Below are 19,953 nucleotides of genomic sequence, written 5' to 3' on the forward strand. Positions count from 1 at the left end.
TAACGGATCTCTTAATCTGTCCAATATATTTTCGGTCACAATAACCACAGCTTATTTCATATATACCACTCTTTTCCAAATTTGGTATTTTATCCTTAGGATTGCCCAATAATCGTTTTAATGTATTGTTGGATTTATAAACCAATTTGAAACCCACTCTGATAAATATTCCTTCCAATCCTCTTGTATAAAAAGGATTGTTTCAGAGTATCAGAGCAAATTTTTCTTGTTTTTTACTTTGGGTTTGGAAAAAGTTGTTTCACATAGAAATTTCTTAAACCAATGACGATTAATTAAACTATTTACAATTCTTTTTTCATAACCGTTGAGTACAGCTACATCCTCAATGAAGGACTTTTCCTTATTGTATCTCTCGAAGGTTAGTGGAAAGTGGAGTAACCGATGTACCAGGAAATGGAGACTGGCCATCTTATGTTGGATATGTTATTATTATGTTATTATTCCTAATTACCAAAGTATGTATCTAAAAATGGTAACTGTCCATTATTTTCCATGTCATAGGTGAACTTTATCGATGGATATTTGGAGTTGAGTTCCAAAATGAATTCGTCTACGTTTGCCTTCTTTGTATTGAATATGGCGAAAATATCATCCACATACCTGTACCATACCCTGAGAAAACACTGAAGCTGTTGACTGATTTGCTTCTCAAAATGACTCATGAACAGTTCAGCCATGAACGGTGATAGGCAGTTTCCCATTGCCGTTCCTTCGTCTTGCTTGTAGAATTCGTTATTGTACTGGAAATAGTTTTGTTCCAAATATATTTTTGTTAACTGTAAATATTCTTCTATCACATCAGCTCATTATTAGATCTCAGTAAGTCCTCAAGGTACAAGAAGGTCTGCGGAATCGGCACGTTGGAAAGATTTTAGTTTACCTTTAGTCTTTGAAGAGGATAACTTGGTTAGACAGTGTAATTGTGAGCGTTGGTGTAGTGGTGGTGTAAACAGTGTATCCAGTATGAATTTCGCCAACATTTCCAGAAACTCCAACTTAGTTGGATTGGTGTGAGTTTAGCTACATATTTAGATGTCTCCTAACATGATTGTGCACAGAAATTTGATTTACTTTCTCAATATTTTTTAAAATAAAAATTTACTAGATATATAAGCCGAGGGAAATTATTGATTAAATGTATTTTTATAAATTATATGACAAAAGTGATATTTGGAGTACCAAAAATAATCGATTCGTATTCTAAATGCAATAATAAAATTACACTACTTCCTTATTTTAATGTGTTCTAATGAACTTACATTTCACTCTAAAACTGTGAATTCTACATAATGCATCATAAGTTACGTATCTGATTTTATTTTGGATATAAAGACAGAAAATTATTGAATGAACTTCCTGTTATTCAATATATCTAGAATTTTAAATATAACTGTTAACTAACCTACTAGGTATGCAACTTGCTTACCAGTCGTTTAAAACGGCATGGTCATAAAAATCAATTGAATAATTTCATTTTCAATTTAACTCTCGAGTAATCAAAATTAAATAAAAACTTTTATATTATTAGTGAATGATAGATTGAATAATAAATTGGATATCATTAGTGAATGATAAATAGGGAAAATACATAACATCTATTAAGTAATTGTCATGAACCAAACTTATTTTGGATAATGTATAATTTGCAGGAGATGCTGCTGCCTCAGCATATACTAGTCCTCCTCATCCATTTCTCGGTTGTACCCGGATTCTTTTCTTTTTTGTCAGAGACAACTTGGCTTGTGTTAGCGTCTCTCTGAACTTCTGGAGGTTTCTTCACTGTGATATTTACAGCCACTCGCCTTTTTCTTTTAGATAAGCGAGAGAGAGATTCGTTGGATAACTTTTAGGTAGGATAAGGATCAATCAAACCTAGCTGGTCTCTTAACACACACTTTGATATTTATTATTAATACTGTCTTCTCCAATGTCGTACTCGGAACAAACTTATTTACAATCCACCAGTAGATGTTTATAATTCAAGTTTTAATTATTTGTTGATATACGTCTTACCTGATATTTCAGTAAAGAACCGTCTTAAAGAGGATACATATTCACATGAACAAAAAGCTGAAGGTCAACACGTTCAGAAGATCTAAAAAACCTCAGAATCTAGTGAGATTGTATGATTTCGAAATATAGAGTGGATATATTAGTAAAATATCGTGGGACGTCACTGTATCACAAAGAAGCAGATTGTGACGCTGTTTTTTCTTTTGAGCACCGTGTTAGTAACAAATTTAATTTGTGGTGTAAAGGTCTCTTCAAAGTTATATTCTGTTTCCCGCAGTAGAAGAGACTAAATTAAGTATTGTGTGTCAATTACGAATAATTGGACAAAATATGAGGTAATAATTCTTTCAATATACGTGGTAAAAAGAGGTTTATTCTTTCTTCGTAATTTTCAATATCGACATTAAACTATTATACCACAGAATAGGTGATTAGTTATGGTATTTGTTTCAATATTAATTATGTTTCTTTTGAATATAGTAGGGGAGTTTTGGACTGATAACATTAATTGCATTCTTCAAAATTGATGGAACATTGTACAATCTTATCAGATACATTAAGACAAATCAATAAGTATTCTGAAACTTTGCCTATAAAATCAATTACTTGTAATCAAACCATTCAAATGCAAATATAGTTATCATTTGTGACTTTAATGTTCTTGACGTCAGCTGGTTTGTCAACAGTCATGGACTTACCCCATTTAGTAATAAACCAACCAGTCTCCGATCGAGATGATGACTTTGTTAGCCTCTTAAACCTGTTTCTGACCATGATGTGTACAACTTGACCGTACATGCACCACCCGGAGCGTTAGATCACAAATTAATTACAGCAATGTGTGAACTAGATCAAAACTTAGGATCCACCCAAACCACGTCGAGTTTGTTATTGTAGATCAGTATATAGAAGCATCCAAACGATTTCCTTTTTATGTTTTCTCGGAATGATGTTTGCTTCAACTCCAACTACAATGTGTGCAAACGAGATTTTGGAAGTAATCTTGGCAAGTATGGAGGCCAACAAAAATGCTCTTTATCTCAAATGTCGCTCAAATCGTAGTACCGAAAATCTAATCTTTCTTGTCTCAAGAAATACCTGCAAGCAGACCATAGATGCTTGCAAGAAACGATATAATAAGAGAGTGAAAAGTAAACTTCTCAATTGTCCAAGTGGATCAAGGTCTTTCTGGTTTATAAGAAAAGCGGTTGGACGGAGAAGATAACTTAATAGCAATGACCGTAAAAGAGAAAGCGAACTTGTAGCGTCGCATATTTGCTTCGCGGCAAAAAACTACCAACCAACCTGCCTGAAGTTGGTACATTTCAGAATTTCAGATTTCAGAAGTATAATTTCGACACCAAGACGTGGCAAAAATTTTCAAAGGCTTAAATATCAATAAACTCTCTTGCCCAGATTAAATACCACCAATCGTATTGAAGAAATGCGTAGCTGAACTAACAACTCTTCTCTCTATCATATAAAAGAGGTCTCTTCATTGCAGATTGGAAAATTACTCGGGTACAGCCCATACTAAAAAAAGACAACAACAACTAGCCGATTGCATTAGTCCCAGCCGTTACCAAGATCATGGAAAAAGTCCATAACAAGCAAATCTTGAGATATCTTATAACTGATAACATCACCAGCGACCATCAATGCGGCTTCCGTAAACATCAACCGGGGAACTCCTGTTCCATGCAACCAAAGTATGGACTGAAGCTATAGATAAATATGGGGAGTCCAGAGCAATCACACTGGACATATCGAAAGCTTTTGACACGTTTTGGCATGCCAACCTACTAAGATCGTACGGTTTATCGTCCTCACTTATCAAATAAATTAGTAGCAGTCTCAAATACCGATCCATTTAGTTCGCTATCAGTGGATATGCCTCAGAAAGGCTTACGATCAACGTTGGTGTTCCCCAGGGATGCATTTTGTCACCTACTCTCGTTCTCTTGTACGTCAACGATCTACTTCACAAAACTGAAAACCAGATCTATAGCTTCGCCGACGATAGCATACAGTGTGTCGGCGTTCAAATCAATCACCCCGATAAAATCGACTAACATCCAAATACGTAGGCATTATAGATCACTATTATCAATACAGACCTTCAAAACATTCTTGGAATGGGGTGGAAGCGATTTGATCGAGCAAAGACCCATGCTGCTGGTTTCACAAACAAGGCAGGTACTACTGCTCAGAATTTGGTCCTTTTTGCACATACAATATTATCATCACCGCAAATTCGCTTGTTGGGTGTTTGAGATTGGAAACTATATGTCCTGGCATAGTTAAGTGGCCGATTTAGCCAAGGCAACTTCACAAATACCTGGAACCCTAAACCTAAGAAGATATATACTGTGGAAAACATCCTCCTAAACAGTCTTACGCTAGGAATGGTAGAAATACAAAGAAGAAAGTAGATTTTGATATAAATATAATAGTTACTCACACGAAGTTATCAAAATCTTCATGATGTTTGTGAAATGGAAAGCTTCCGCCAAGTAAATATGACGCCGAACTACTTAGTGCGGTCCATGTGTTCTTAGTCTGACATGGAACGAAAAGTCGTTTTTTTCCAATGTCTTTATTTACTTCCTACACTCTACTTCTAGACTATTATTTAGAGATCCCATTGTTCTGAAACTAACTTTCTCATTCATCATTCATATTTGTTATCAGCTCTCCCAGATCGTCGAAAGACTCAGCTTTTTCAAAATGATTTCTCATTTATGTTCTGAAAGTTCTGTTATACCTCTGATTGGCGGCTTACTTTTGTAAATATAGTTTGAAATATCTAAATTGGTACCATCAATAACCATAAAAATTTAACGATTTCCTGTGAGTCATTTGATTCTGCCAATTATATTAATTATACTTTTAATTGCCAGCTGAAGTAGAAAGAGTGTGTGGGTGTAGCACATTATTTGATTGCAGCCTCTGCAATGAAGTCCTGCTTAAATGCTGCAATTATTAGAAGCACTTTTTATTCAATTAACAAAATATCATTGGAAATTATTTCGTTGTTCATCTATTGTTAAGAGACTTTATTCATGTGTTCATAACATTTAAATACTCAAAAATCATATCGCACACCTCGACCCATTATCATGAAATTTTTTTGAATAGCTAGTAGGTATGAGAATGGGCCGTAAAGTATTTTTCATTCTTCCACCCCCATTTTGTAGACGCGATATTACCAGAATTTTCTACAAATTTAATCGTGATTTATCAGCGGATCGCGTTATTTCGGTCTGTGATCTATCATAAACTATGCAATTTTCATCCAATGGTCCAAAACAGGAACCAAAATCAACTCTAAATAAGCTGCAAAGAGCGGCTAGTTTTGCAATAGCAAGCGCGTCACGGCAACTCTATAAAATTTCTCATTCGAAGACTTTTATAGAAGCTCAAGCAGTAAAGTGGACAATAAAGTCATACAAGGAACAGAACAAAAAGTCCGGCGATTTGGTATTTTCGCATTCTAAAAGAATGTAAGGTGATTGATATGATTAGCGATGCCATGTCTTCCAAACTATGCTTTATCAAAAACTATAAAGTCAGGACAATTCGATTGTAATAGGCAAAGGTAGAGGTTTCATTCCCACTAAACTCAATGGTATTCTCCTTGTTAATCACAGAATCGTCTATGTTCAAGACGGTAACATAAGCCTTTCATATATGTAAGATATTTATTAGTTGAACTGGAAGACAACTTTTGTCACCAGATCTCAACTATTCATAAGGTTTCTAATACGCCATCAAAACCATGGTCATAGAAAAGAAATCAAAAACAATGTAAAACAAGTGAGACCCCAGGTCTAAAACAATTAAAAATAATTCTCTCTTATTCTGAAAACTGATCCCAAAAGGCCATTTCTTCAATTGAAGATGAGCTAAGAAGAAATGGGGATATGCTCCTTGTGGTGAATTACTAACTGAAGAAAATCAGAGAAACATTTCTGCAAGGATCCAAAGGAAGAACCAAACACCTCATTTGAGTCTGTGAGGCTACGGCAGTTACTTCAAGTTTCAAGTAAACAGTCCGGGGTAGATTCACAGCTTTCATGCCTTAGCTCATCAATTCTTATCTAATGTCTCTAACAGCAGAGGACTATCGATTTTGTAGAGTATTGAAAGCTATTGTTTATGCTGATTGTGAACCATCCATTGGTTAGGTTAGATCACGGAATGTCTTTAGAACGTAGCGAGACGAAGACATAAAAAAAAAAGAATTTCGAGAGCGACTATCAGACCTATAATGACCTATACATCAGAAACAAGACCAGAAACATCAGAAACAAATCAATTCTTAGAGATGACAATTCTCAGGAGGATATCGAGAAAAGCACTGCTAGTCCGAGAAAGAAGCGAAAAGATTATGTGACATACAAACATATTGGACTCTATTTTATTGAGGGATACATTAAATGATGATAGATATTTACAACAACAGTACCAGAATTTATTTGTTTGTTTCCCAATCGTATTAACCATTTACAGAAGACATTTGGTTTCAGCACGATGATGATCTACCCCATCATGTTGTTAAGGTTAGACAATACCTGAACACTGTATTTCCATAGATATAGGTGGGCCAAAGAGGTTACGTTGAGGGGTGGCCAAGGCCACCGAATTTATCTCCACTGTTTTGTTTTTCTTTGGGGCTATTTGAAGTCTACAGCTTTAAAGGATGCTACACTCTCCAAGAACTAGAAGATCGCATCAGAGCCTTTGTATAGCATTTGAGTTCTGAAATGATTCGTTGAGGTTATTTGTGGACAGATTCAGATACTATCATAAGCCGAAAGTTTGGACTTTGGACAATTGTTGTAAATAAATGTTGAATTTTTAATAGTTGTTAATTTTTTATTAAATACATATCATTGGATATATAAATGGTAAACTATAATCATTTTGTGACATAAACAGAAAATCTGCAAAAACTATTGCATATTATACGATATAAACAAAAATATGGGATTATTTTTCATAAGTCATGTTAATCTGATTAATTATCTAATATCACGGCCATGGCCATGTCGCCTCCTAAATCCTCACAAAACCACACAGCATATAATTCAATCAAATAATTATGGACCTTAACAAAGATTCAACGGTTCACAACAATAAGTTAATCCATTGAGAAAAGACTAATTGAGAAGATGACTATTTTAAACGTTATAGAAGGACTCTCGGTGCTACGAGTAATTGTTCGACCATTGTGACTAACGTCGGCGGCTATTCTTCACACGGGCTTAGAGGAATTATACTTATTTTTATAATATTTTAAGAAAAATCATTTAAAAAGTTCATTACCAAATATCATTTAGTAGTTTTAAAAAGTTGATTAGTGTGTCACGAAATGGCAAACTGTGAAGGTTTATTTTTAGTATTAGTAGTGGTAATAAGTTCCTGTGTAGGCGATGATATGATAGAATTTAATAGTCCTCCGACGACAGTTAAGGCCAAAGAAAATAACACAGTTCTGCTACCGTGTTATTTAAATACTTTGTCTAATGGTAAGTTGTTTAAATACTAAAAAGCACCATGTACCTAACACAAAATAAATTCATTCAAAAGATGTTTAGAAAATGCCAAATATATCGTATGGGTATAAGATTGTAGATTACAGAAAATTAGCAATATATACAAGCTCTAACGAGACCGCACTATAAGTATATTCGAATAATCTAACAGTATATACACTGGAGATTAAATTAAAATTTAAACTATGGTTTGAACTCTAGATATTTTCTCTTGGTTTATTCTTAGGACATTTTTGTAGCCTCCTTTGTTTTAGTTATGGGAGCTAAATTGTCTGTATATGCAAATATTTGCTGTTTAAGGTAATAAATAAGCTCTGTTGTTTGTATCTGGATATTTCGTAAAAGGTCAAAAGCCACAGTCGATATTGGATCTTATTTTCAACTGTTTGGACCTTTAATTTCTCTTATACAGTCGCTCGTTAGCCTACTGTGTGTTGTCTAATGACGTTTTGACTAGCTTCACAATTTTTTTGGGATTCCTAACAGATTAGAGTCAATAAGGATCCTTATTGACCCTATCTCTATCTATTGTATCAGTCTGGTAGATCTCATCCATACTTTTTTTCGTCTTAAACCTGCTTGGTATTCTTGATACTCGTTCAATCTGTTTTTCACAACTCTAGCAAAACATTGTACACCACATCCAGAAGAGGCATTATCTCCCTTATTAAATTTTATTCCATTATCCACCTCTCAAGCATTTGCTCTTCTTGTTAAATTCTCCGTATTATTCTGCTTATTCTTTTCTTGTATAATTTATACTGGAAGCTCATTCTCTCCTGCACTCAATTTCTAAATTTTTTTTCGGTTGTAAGATTTTTATTGGTTTCTCTACGATATTCACATTTTCTATTTCCTTCTCTATATCTTCTTCCGATTCTTCCTTTTGTCCATTCAGCACCTCTTCAAAGTATTGAGCATATCATTCAACTTCTTGTTTGTAGATCTGCTAAGAGGCTTCCCTCATTGTCCCTTGATAATTAACAGTACCCTCTTGTGATTTTTTTGCCTATGTTATTCTCAGATTTATGGTAAAAGCTCTTGTTTCTTCTGTCTCGCCCCGTTTTCATGTATCATTGATACGTTATACTTTTTTGTTCTATTGATTACTTCGGTATTCTTGGCAGCTGCTGCTTGATGTTTCCTACTACTAAAAAATTATCTCTGTATTTAAAAGTATCAGTTTGAAGATTATCAGTTGTGGTTGAATGTCTTTACGAAATCACGTAAATTTGTTCTGACTACTGACTCAGCCCTGTTTTTCACTTTTATAATATGACTTTGATTTAAATGTGGCTTAAGTTTTCACACTATTTCCTTCACTTTTCTTTATTGTTTGTTCCTTTGTGGGTGAATCCGCAGTCTCGTGGCACAATTCTGATTTAAACTTTCGGGTACTATCTGTTTAAAACTCAAAATATTTACTTAAAATGGATATTCTCTATTTTTAATATTCTCTCTGTTGATTTAAAAAATCACTTCAACCACAATAACTAATTGAAACAATTATATTTCGGGAAAATGATTATTTTTTGGACAAATACACATTTGATATTGAGCTTACATTTAACATTAAATATATGTCATATATTTAATACCAATTTTACTTTAGAAACGCAATATTCTTTCAATTTTTCTCCAAAAATTGAAAAAATTGAAAATCTGTAAATACACAAAAGTATATGTAATTTTTTAGTACAAATTTGTGTTTTTCTGAATAATTTAATATTCTGCTGAATAATACACAATATTCAATGAATTTTTTAATAATATACAAAGCGATTTTGGTTTATTTAACTGACATATATTGAAAGAAAAGGTGTTATTTTTGTAAACAATCAAGTTCTCAATAAGTTTATTTGTCAAAAACATTTAAAACGAAGCATCAAACATATTTTCTCTTAATTCTATGAGACTTGCAGTGCCAACAGGACAGAGTTTCAAATGTATCAATTTGATGCTTTTCAGACAACTAAATTACCCGTATTACTTTAAGTAGAAGACTATTAACAGATTTCTTACTTCCTTATTTAGTTATTTGTTTTGTACTTGTTATAAGCAAACATTAATATCCGATGCAGCAAGGGATCCTTGTATTTCTTGATCAAATATTTTTTTAACAATATATTGTGTACCATTCTAGATAATTTTCTAAAGCGTGGAGTTTAAATAAACAAATTGAAAGGGAATAACTCAACAAAACAATATACTGCTAATAGTACTGCTCTTTAACAGACAGAAAGATATAAACATATTGTTCTTTTGTACAAAATATGATTTAAATCTCCAGGTACTACCTAATCAATTATATCACAAGCGCATAGATTCGATTATATATCGATACTAAGAAAGCCAGTGATAATTTTGAGTGATATAACAATTTGTAAAAACACGCATCTGTTTATTATTATTCGAATTTTTTTTACTAGTTTTTTGGTAGCCTCTCAATCATCGATATAAAATTAGCAGATCGATTGGACGATAATAAGAGGATGGGAGAACATCCTCTACATGGGTGATTCCATTATAACTGTGATATTCAATGTCCTGTATTGTTTTTTTGTACTAGTCATTAATTAATAATCAATTAATAAAAATTTTGTGTTAATTGAATAATTCTTAAGATATTTAAACATTATTTTTATACAATATAACTTGCCACTTAAAGAAAACTTATACTACATCACTTGAATGTCAGTACCGTGTCATGTCCATTCCTAGAATTTACCGATAAATTATTAATTTTTTTTGTCGTAACAAATGATTTAAACTAATTACCTTATAAATTCTAATGTTTATGATCAAACTGAGGAAAATTGATGCACTTGTTGTTTAATATCTTAAGTTACCCAGTACCGTGGATAAATGAGTCAGTACCGTGGAACTCAAAATCCGACATTTGTGTCTTGCTCGTGATACTTTGAAGTTGTAGTAAATTCCTCTTAGAGTTTTATTTTTACTGTAAAATAGATGAATAATATGCATAAAAAAGTTAGAAAAGTTAAATTTTAAAATCTTGAAATTTTGAATACAAAAAATCACAGTTAGAACGGAATCACCCACATGTTGCGGATACAATGAACTTTTTATTATTCAGTTGAACTTAATTTGACAATAGAGAAGAAGAAAATAGAGGTTCTAACTACCCGGAAGAACGACTTGATCATCTCTTATACCCGCTCTTATTACGTGACCTCTATCGCACAATAACTTATGATAGTGATAATTTCATTTGAGTCTGCTTACCGATTGCTGAGAATAACATAATAATGGTTAGGTTAGGTTAGGTTAAGTTAGGTTAGGTTAGGTTAGGTTAGGTTAGGTTAGGTTAAGTTAGGTTAGGTTAGGTTAGGTTAGGTTACAAGTAACAATTTTAGTTGGTTATCATATTATTTTCACTATAATATTTTTTCACTTGTTCAGAACTATCCCGTTTTCAGGAAATTTGCCATTGTTGTTGATGAAAGTTATGAAAAGTATTAAAATTATAATTTTCTTTTTTGGATATAAGAATAGTTGAATTTGCTCAGAATTTTCTCTTTAAATCGAAACAAATTTGACACTTTAAATTTTATTATGATAGTTAGTATTTACAATACTAATAGACTTAAAGAAAATACTAATATTATTGCGATAAAAGCGTGGGGACGCTCTGTCCCATATTTCTTGTACATCGAGTATTATTAGGAAAAAATTGTCGGGCGCTCGATGTACAAGAAATATGGGACAGAGCGTCCGCACGCTTTTCTCGCAATAATATTATTATTTTTCATTCATTATTGTCTTAAGCTTACTTCAAAAAAGAACTGAATTAAACCTTTTAGTTTGATGTTCTTTAGAAACGTGTTTTTTAATTTTTTTAAACTATATTCATATTTAATGAATATATGTGGAAATGATTTTCTATTCATTTATTTTTAGATGCAGCTTATGCGAAGTCCGTTCGATGGTATAAAAACGAAGATCTCATTGCGGATAGTGCTAACGAATCTATGGCACTTCCAGATAGACATATACTATGGGAAAACGGATCACTAGAAATTTTATATGTACAACCAGAAGAAACTGGTGAATATACATGTGAAATAGAAAGACCCGAACCATGGGGACCTGTTAGACAAAAGCATGCTATTGAAGTAATGCGTGAGTAAATATTGAATATTGTTTTATATAATGAAACATGGTCACTTGATCAGTTAGATATATATTACCAAAAAAGGTAATGATTTTTAATGTTTCCATCTCAATTATTAGACAAACTACTGAGAAAGCTGACTCATTGGTGTTTGTTGAACATGCACTAATTGATGCGCCTAGTCTCCATTCTGATATCTTCTTCCGATATTTAATTTCGAAATACCTCAAAGCCCAGTTTTTCGACTGAAGCAACTTGCGATATCACAGCCAGTCATGGAGTGCAGTCTAAGTTGAATATTACATACATTTTTACCAAGAGATTCTGCGGTTGATTGTTCCCAAAAAAAAACGTTTTTTCTTCAGTAACTTCTCCTATCCCCATCAACCTATATTTTCCAGTAGAAACTAAAAATAAAAGTACACACAAGAATATCCGTGTCAGAGTTCAGAATAATTATACTCAATTTTCGCTGCTTTTGATCAAATGGGATATTTGTTTTGCAATTAAAAATATTTTGTGGAGTCGTCAAATAAGACATAGTTAATCTAATTGTTTCAGATCCTCCATCGGTGGAGCCATTTCCACCTAATGGATTTTTACAAGTAAAACTGGGAGAAGAAGTAAAAATCTCTTGTAAGGGAGAAGGCATTCCCTATCCAATTATAACATGGACTGTTAAGGTAAAAAACATTTGATATAATTTTCAGAATTGTACAATTTTCAGTACGGTTTTTATTAATGCGAGATTAGGGGCTCTCTTTCAGTTTAACTATTACATTCACTTACTTGAATTTGATGGTGTGATTGAATGAATGACTCACATTAGAATCGAGATTCAATTTTTCGTGAAAATTATTCACAAAGTTCAATGAAAATGTGTATAAGTAAATGCAAGGTTAGTTCTGGTCTTGAAGTATAATAAGTGATATTAGTCTTTCAGTGTAATATGTGGTCTTGGTCTTGGGTGGGTCCAGTTTTTTGTCTTGATCTCCTCTTGCGAGTCGTTCACTAATTTGTTAGATTTTTATTGGAAACAACTTTTCTACAAGGAAAAAAAAATAAGGATTGGAGTATTTTTGGTGTGAATATTATAGAAAGAATAAACTGTCTTATATAGGAAAATTATAATAGTTTTTTATTAAATCTGTGAAAATATCATCTTCTTTTTTAGATAGTCCTGTAAAAAAAGAGTTACTCAGGGTAGTAGTACAAGAAAAGGAAACAAAAATTTAATAACTATATGAAACCAATAATTTTATCAAATATTCATATTTCGTGTGATTTGGAACATTTGTTCACTACTCCTACAGAAATTATCTATGGAATCCATAACATTACCTAATTTTTTATCTCTGGGAATAGTCATAGGGTTTCGAATTCTTCTATAACTTCAGCTAAATACTATAACTATTTTCAATTTCAAAATATCCACTTTATACCAGGGAGAAGAAATGAAACTCATAAATCATCGGGAAATATTAAAATTCACGGCTTCAGATAGACAAATGGCAGGTGTTTACGAATGCATCGCCTCAAACGGAGTGGGAGAACCTGCAAAAGCTTCGATCGAACTCAACATTATTTGTAAGTATATATTTTGAAAATTAGGTGAAAGGGAAAATTAACAAAACCAAGCGCTCTTTTGGAAAATTGACCATAACGTAGGGGAAAAATATATGACCACGTCACATTTAGGTTTGTTTAATTTTTTCTTTTTCCCAACTTTTTCTAATTTCTAGCTCTATGCATGAATCTTTCACTTTACAATATGAGCCTCAATATTTTTCAATAATCATATAAATGATTATTTGTTTTTAACTAGAAACTCTTTTCTAGCCTTATAACTAAATATATATGTGGGTCATTTTTTCATCCTTCAAATGGCTATAATTTGACAGCAATTTGACACAGGGTTTTCCAATGCCCTTTTCAAAAAAGTATTGCCGCTAATGAATTAAAATAAACGTTTTTTTAGTTTGTTCGCGCTGTCATCCTACAGTTTAACTATTTTCCACACTCATCAATTCATACTAGAACCATTATTATTAGGTGCTTTCCAAGGCGACCTCGTAAGGTAGCCACTAAGGAATGTTTAGACCACATCATATTCTCATTTCTTTTGATTCCTTTGTGACAAAGACTCAGACTAGAGATTACATCTGGATTATTATAGTTCTTTAATTTAGATCCACCAGAAATGATGACTACAAGATCTTGGATACATACAGCACCAGGTCATAGAGTTCAAATTGACTGCAAAGTATCAGCTGATCCTCAAGCTACAATAACATGGCTAAAAGGAGAAGTTCCTGTACATTTGGATACTCGAGTAGTGCCTATGGTAGACGGCGATAAAAATACTTTATTAATAAGAAATGTACAGCGAAGTGATTTTGGAATTTACACTTGCAGAGCTATTAATGAACTTGGACAAGGAGAAATAGCCATACAACTCTCAGGTAAGATTCAAATATTCAGTATACGAGGATGGTATCAGAAATACCTGGCCTAGATATGGCGGTAGTTGCTTGAAAAATACCAGTATCGCAGTGGTCGACCAAATGAGGTGACGTCTACAGAAATGATGAAGAAAATACACAAAGCGGTACTAGATGCGTGAGTTAGCAGACATGTTTGGGGAGGAATTTACTTCGATACTCGTACGGAATTCGTCCCTATACGTACGATGTCCACTAATGCCCAATATTACTTAGACAACATTAATGTTGATCATGTAATATCTTTTGCTGGGTTTGTTGAGCCTATTTTTTTATTCATGCAGGCCACCTTAGAGGATATCAATCCAATAGAACATTCAGGAAACTATTTCAAAAAGAGGATTCGAAGTTATAGTCCCTCTGTTTCTAATCATAACCAACTCATAGAGTTCGCTATTGAAAAATGGGAGAATATACAGCAAGCTCTTGCTGAACATTTGATTTTGTTTGTTTTTCCAGGAGTACCAAACCCTGGTGTTTTCAAGAGAACAGAAGATAAAAACACAAACTCAAAAACTTCCTACACATTAATTTGGGAAGTAGATAGTTACACGCCCATAATAGAATACAATTTATGGTTCAGACCGTATAAAGCCAGAACTACTCATCCTCCAAATTGGACCAAACTAACTATACCAACTGAACATAGTTCGGGACCAGTGTATTCTAAATCATATACCATCAGAGGACTCAAAGAAAGGACAGTGTATGAAGCTCTTTTGGTATCCAGAAATAGGTATGGTTGGTCAAAACCATCTCCGATATTGAGATTTGCTACAGCAGGCGCTGGTAAGATTTTTATTTTAAAAGACAATAATTTTTTACGCATTTTTAATAAATAGGTAAAAAACTTTACGAAAGAAATAGTAAAATATATTCAAGAAACATCAGGATCTTTCTTAGATTAAATCTCTAAGTGAAATAGAAAACAATTCCTGTTATATATTTAATTTTATTCCTTTGAGTATTCTGCTTTGGTTTATTCATGAACCTACCATAAAAAACACAGCATTACAGCAACACTTTAGATTGCGTGACGATAGTATTTAGATTCAATATTTTATTTCTTTAGTTTGTAAATTTGATAATACGTAATTTTTTTCACAGAAAAAATCTGTTGGAGAAATTTAGAAATGGGTTTAAAAGATTACTACAACTATGTTTTCCTTTATCAAAGATTTAAAAGTACTGAGATGGCAAATGAGGTGTCTAGAATCAAAATCCGCCAAGTCCATATTTAAGTTGAGTTTGATATTGTTTCTTATAGATTTTTCCATGGATAAATTCAGTACAACTGTTATTTTGTAACAAATCCCGCCACATCCTAGTGTATTTTGAGATCAGAGTTGAGGTTTAGTTGCAATATCCGCCAAGTCTAAAGGCAGTTACGCCACTTTCAGTTCCAAAATACGCCAAATCCAAAACGGCCAATAGGAGCGCCTAGTTTTATCACGTGACTACCTATGATCTCTGCGAGTTGTTTACCCTTTCTGCTTTATTTTCCACAGGGTGTTTGGATTGATTGGGAGAGATTTGAAAAAGGTTACTATTCTTACTCCAGAAGAGTATGAAGTAGTTCTGGGGAAACATGTATCTGTTCATCATGGTGGAGTCACTGTGCCGATTAAAGACTGGAAGTATGAATCTGAAAAAGTGCAAAAATAACCGAACTGTGGCACTTCAAGTTCAATCCATCAAAAAGGATTATGCTACAAAAGAACAAGAAAAATAACATTCTGGTCTCTTATAGAAATAATACATATATAATATGTATTACATAAACCTAAAAGCCATCAACAAGGGGGTTAGCCTTAAAGCTGCAAAAATAAAGGATGCTAAACTGCTAACAAAGCACTTTGGACAATTTTATCGAGATTTGGAAAACCAAAAAGCCGAAGGTCTCAACAATGAAGAAGATGAAAACATTGTTGATGAGGAAATTAATACAGATATTGTGTGATCTAGTATAACAAAAAATACTTTGTTTACTTTTTACAAAACATTAAATTTTATTTTATGATACTTTGCAATAATTTTTGTAATACTTCAAAAGTCAAGATTTTTTAGTAAAGATTTGATTTACTAAGCCTATACGTTACGTAAGTAAAGTGTAAAACAAGTGAAAATTACAATTAGTATAGCTTTTATAGCTCAACCCCTTTGCAGTCTAAGCTTATTTTTGTTTCAATCCCGCCAAATCCCAATCTTAGTATCAAAATCCGATAAGTCCAAATATTGATTTTAAATATTTGTGAAACTTTTTTGGCGATCTCGATCATACATAAAGTAAAAATTGGTTTTTTGGTTATGTTAGGATAGGTTAGATTAGATTAGGTTGATTGAAATTGATTTTTTGGTAAAAAATAAATAATTACATATGATTGGTCTGTTTGATATATTACATAACTTCATTTTCATAAAGGTAGCTGTAACTTTTTTATTCTGTCTTGTGTTTATACGATTAGATTTGTCACAATCAGTTCAAGAAGTTTTTATTTTGCAGAATTAAATGAAGAAATGATAACAACTGTTCAAGTGAATCTACAAAAAAATGTATACGCTCTCCAAACCAGTTCATCAACAAAAAGCTGCTGCATGGGAATGTACATATTTTTTATGTTTAATGTAATAAAATTATTTGTATAAATTTGTTTTTTTTTTCAACATTTATTTGATATGCTTATGTTTGAACGAAGAATTTTTTATACACTCAATTTTCAATTAATTGTTCACTTTTCTTAAATGTAATGTATACTGAACTTCTGCTGATCTGGTTGATAGAAAGAACCCAACAAACATTGTTGGTACAGGCAACTGCTGGCACAGTTTATGAAGTGCTGGGAAAATAACACTTTACTGGCCCGTTGATGAACCTAAAGCAAGCGGCCAGTTCAGCTTCTTGTTACTAATGAGGCTTTAGTCCAATGTCATTAACCAACCCGAAATTGCAAATTAATGCAGGGTCAATAAAATCCGAATTTCTGAATGAATGAAGTGAAAAGTTTCATTAATCACCAGTAGGTGATTATTATTTTGCTCAAAAAGTGACGATTCTGCGCAATAGATTTTAGATTTTCCAACCGGGCGGTTACCGTTATACGAACGATTTTGTTTTGTGTTCCAACCGACTTAGGTACCGTTTGTGAATCTTTTCAGGAACGGCCTTTTCGATTCTTGGTTGTACTGTTACAAGAACCGTACATAGCCGGAGATTGCGCAGAAAATATCTATAAACGCTTCCAATAACCGTTCCAAGTACGGTCCCGACTAGGAGGTTGGAGGAAACCTAATAATTTCTAATTTTACAAAAATGATTAATAATTAAACATGAACTGAATTAACATAAACGCGCTAAATTTCAATACAATTTCGAAAGATGGTTCAACTTTTCCACTTCGGCATGTCTCCCGTGCTTCCACTACTATAAAGTATCTCAAAAAACATGATAACATATACCACATTATTCCTTTGTGCTTTCAGTTTATACTGACTGACAGGTCTGCATTCACACTGAATTTTGAGAGTTATCAGTGCAGGCCCAGCATACAGTATAAGGGCCAATTTGTAGGCATGGTTTGGCTGGTTCTGAAAGTTCTGTACAGTTGGCCGAAGTAAGCCTAGCCCCGGCCTGGAGAACAAACATTGAGTCATTTTTTGCCCAACATGTTTTGTTTGTTGGGCAAATGATTTGTGAAAAGTATTCTGAAAATAAAGAAAAATATGATCTGGAGGTAAATATATGTGAAATAAAACTAAAAAGTAAGTCATTTGTGTACCCATGGATATTTAATAATTCTTATAAAATACATAAATAGGTGTTTGATAAAAAGAAGTGTTAATTATTACAGAATATATGGAAAATTTATTATTTTTTATTGTTATAGTTGGCTAAAAATATACTCAAGCATGTAAAAGTCACATTAAAAATTGGAGAGGTAAAAAAGAATTAAATAAGTTATAAAAATACGGAGCAAACTCATTATTTCTTCAAATTGCCAATAAATAAAATGTTTAATACAAATCATTGCAGATAGACTAATTGTACCTCTAGTTGATTAAGTTTGGAATTATTTTAGTCTATGCCCAGTTCTGCAGCTTCTTCAGGTGTCAATTCTGCAATATCATTTTTAAGCATTGTTTCTGATTTTGCAGACTCTCTCATAATTCCATATTCCTCAATGTCCAAATCATCATCATCTCCATTACCATTTCTAATGTTTTTGAATATGGTTTTTTTGGTTTCAAGCTGATCTGGAGGTGTTGAAAGGTCACCTTCATAATTGATGACTTCATTTTGTGCTATTCTCCATTCCAACAGTTCAGTTGTGAATTCATCTGTGTTTCCCAACTGGGTAAAACCTACGATTTTATCTACCATAACACCTGAAAAACATTTCAAAGTTCATGACTCAAAAAAAGTCAATCAACCCACAATTATAAAGAAGATGCAGCAATGACAATTAGCATGATAATAACATTAGCATTTACTGTTTTTTAATGGAAAAATTGCCCCTATTAGTATTAAATTAAATGATTGGAATAGTATAATACTAGATTAAAATTGAGTTTACTGAAACTGGCCTAGGCCTTTAATCATCATAATTGCTACAGATAAATGGTTAAGCAGCTATCAAATATATGAGTAATAAGGATTATTTCGGCTTTAGGATGTATCAATTATTACTCACCATTTTGGATTAATGCAATAGTAGGTAAAGTTTTAATTTTCAGTTTTTCAGCCAAAAAGGGGCACTTTTCAGCATTCAATTTTGTAAATCGCGTCTCTATATGCTTAGGTGCAAGTAGTTTTAAATGTTTATCAACAATAGAACATCTAGGACTGCCGTTTCGATAAAAGTGTAAAACTACTTTATCGGACTTCTTGATAACGTCAAAAAACGCTTTTTCTTCCGGCAATTCCTCGTATTTCCCGTGATCTCTACTCAACCATATTCTCTTTTGTTCTTCCAACTTCTTTAGTTCTTTGATTCGGTTCAATTTTAGCTGCTCCAAATCATTGGTATCCAAATTATCTATCTGTTCAATAACTGCGTCAACTTGTTTTTCGATTGCTTTTGTCACTTGTAATAAATTATTTTCCATATTATTCATATTTCAAATATTATCGATGAAGTTTCACTTCTAATTTAAGCACTATTTCGGCAAATTTAATATCAGATGTTTGTGTTGAATTATGGGTTAGATTCAAGAGAAAAAGAAGACATATGATTATAAATTGACAATTGGTTGACAGTAGAAATAATACATTTCTAGATGTAGAGAACCAACATTACTTAAAGCAGTTCGTACCCTTCACAGTCTTATATATATAAGACCGTGGTACCGCTTAATATGATACTTGCATTTTTTAAAAGTATTTATTTTTTGATTTATTCTATAAATTCTTGATATGACATAATGTCAGAAAGTAAAAAAATATCTGAATACTTGATTGGGAATCGCAAAAATATCAACTTTTTAACTACATAAGAAAACGATTTTTATTGGTTTTCAGTTTGACACCATAGGTTTAATAAAGTTGTCCGCTTGATGATCACGAGGTTATCGTTGCCGGCAACATAGCCATAATACTGATTTTATTTATTAGTTACGTATACATAAAACATTTTTTTATATATAAGAATAACGTGAATAAACCTTTTATATGTTGTTTTTACATTATTACATAATTACGTAAAAAATTAAAAACCTAATAAACTTAATT

The 19,953-nt window shown here is 32.6% G+C and overlaps 2 protein-coding genes across 2 annotated transcripts; one reads left to right on the top strand and one right to left on the bottom strand.

Moving 5' to 3' along the window:
- The first annotated feature begins 7,166 nt into the window (after window positions 1-7,166).
- Window positions 7,167-16,875, top strand: LOC130896989 (limbic system-associated membrane protein-like). The gene is made up of 7 exons (XM_057805441.1): window positions 7,167-7,565; window positions 11,514-11,735; window positions 12,289-12,410; window positions 13,173-13,314; window positions 13,917-14,189; window positions 14,688-15,017; window positions 16,732-16,875. The coding sequence occupies exons 1-7, from the start codon at window positions 7,409-7,411 to the stop codon at window positions 16,872-16,874; spliced, it is 1,389 nt and encodes a 462-aa protein (XP_057661424.1). The 5' UTR covers window positions 7,167-7,408; the 3' UTR covers window position 16,875.
- A 1,113-nt stretch (window positions 16,876-17,988) lies between these two features.
- LOC130897044 (thioredoxin domain-containing protein 9) lies at window positions 17,989-19,480 on the bottom strand. The gene is made up of 2 exons (XM_057805544.1): window positions 18,917-19,480; window positions 17,989-18,611 (listed from the first exon to the last, which is right to left on the bottom strand). Exons 1-2 carry the CDS (start codon window positions 19,338-19,340, stop codon window positions 18,301-18,303), a joined length of 735 nt encoding a protein of 244 aa, XP_057661527.1. The 5' UTR covers window positions 19,341-19,480; the 3' UTR covers window positions 17,989-18,300.
- Window positions 19,481-19,953: the final 473 nt, after the last annotated feature.

The sequence above is a fragment of the Diorhabda carinulata genome, chromosome 8 (assembly GCF_026250575.1).
Source record: "Diorhabda carinulata isolate Delta chromosome 8, icDioCari1.1, whole genome shotgun sequence".
NCBI classification, from domain to species: domain Eukaryota; kingdom Metazoa; phylum Arthropoda; class Insecta; order Coleoptera; family Chrysomelidae; genus Diorhabda; species Diorhabda carinulata.

What these genes read in the sequence shown, in the direction of transcription:
- LOC130896989 (XM_057805441.1), top strand. Translation starts at nt 7,409, where the DNA reads ATGGCAAACTGTGAAGGTTTATTTTTAGTATTAGTAGTGGTAATAAGT. An exon ending in TTTAAATACTTTGTCTAATG is followed by an intron (nt 7,566 to 11,513) that starts GTAAGTTGTTTA and finishes ATTTATTTTTAG; the next exon opens with ATGCAGCTTATGCGAAGTCC. An exon ending in TTATAACATGGACTGTTAAG is followed by an intron (nt 12,411 to 13,172) that starts GTAAAAAACATT and finishes ACTTTATACCAG; the next exon opens with GGAGAAGAAATGAAACTCAT.
- LOC130897044 (XM_057805544.1), bottom strand. Translation starts at nt 19,340, where the DNA reads ATGAATAATATGGAAAATAATTTATTACAAGTGACAAAAGCAATCGAA. An exon ending in TATTGCATTAATCCAAAATG is followed by an intron (nt 18,612 to 18,916) that starts GTGAGTAATAAT and finishes AATGTTTTTCAG; the next exon opens with GTGTTATGGTAGATAAAATC.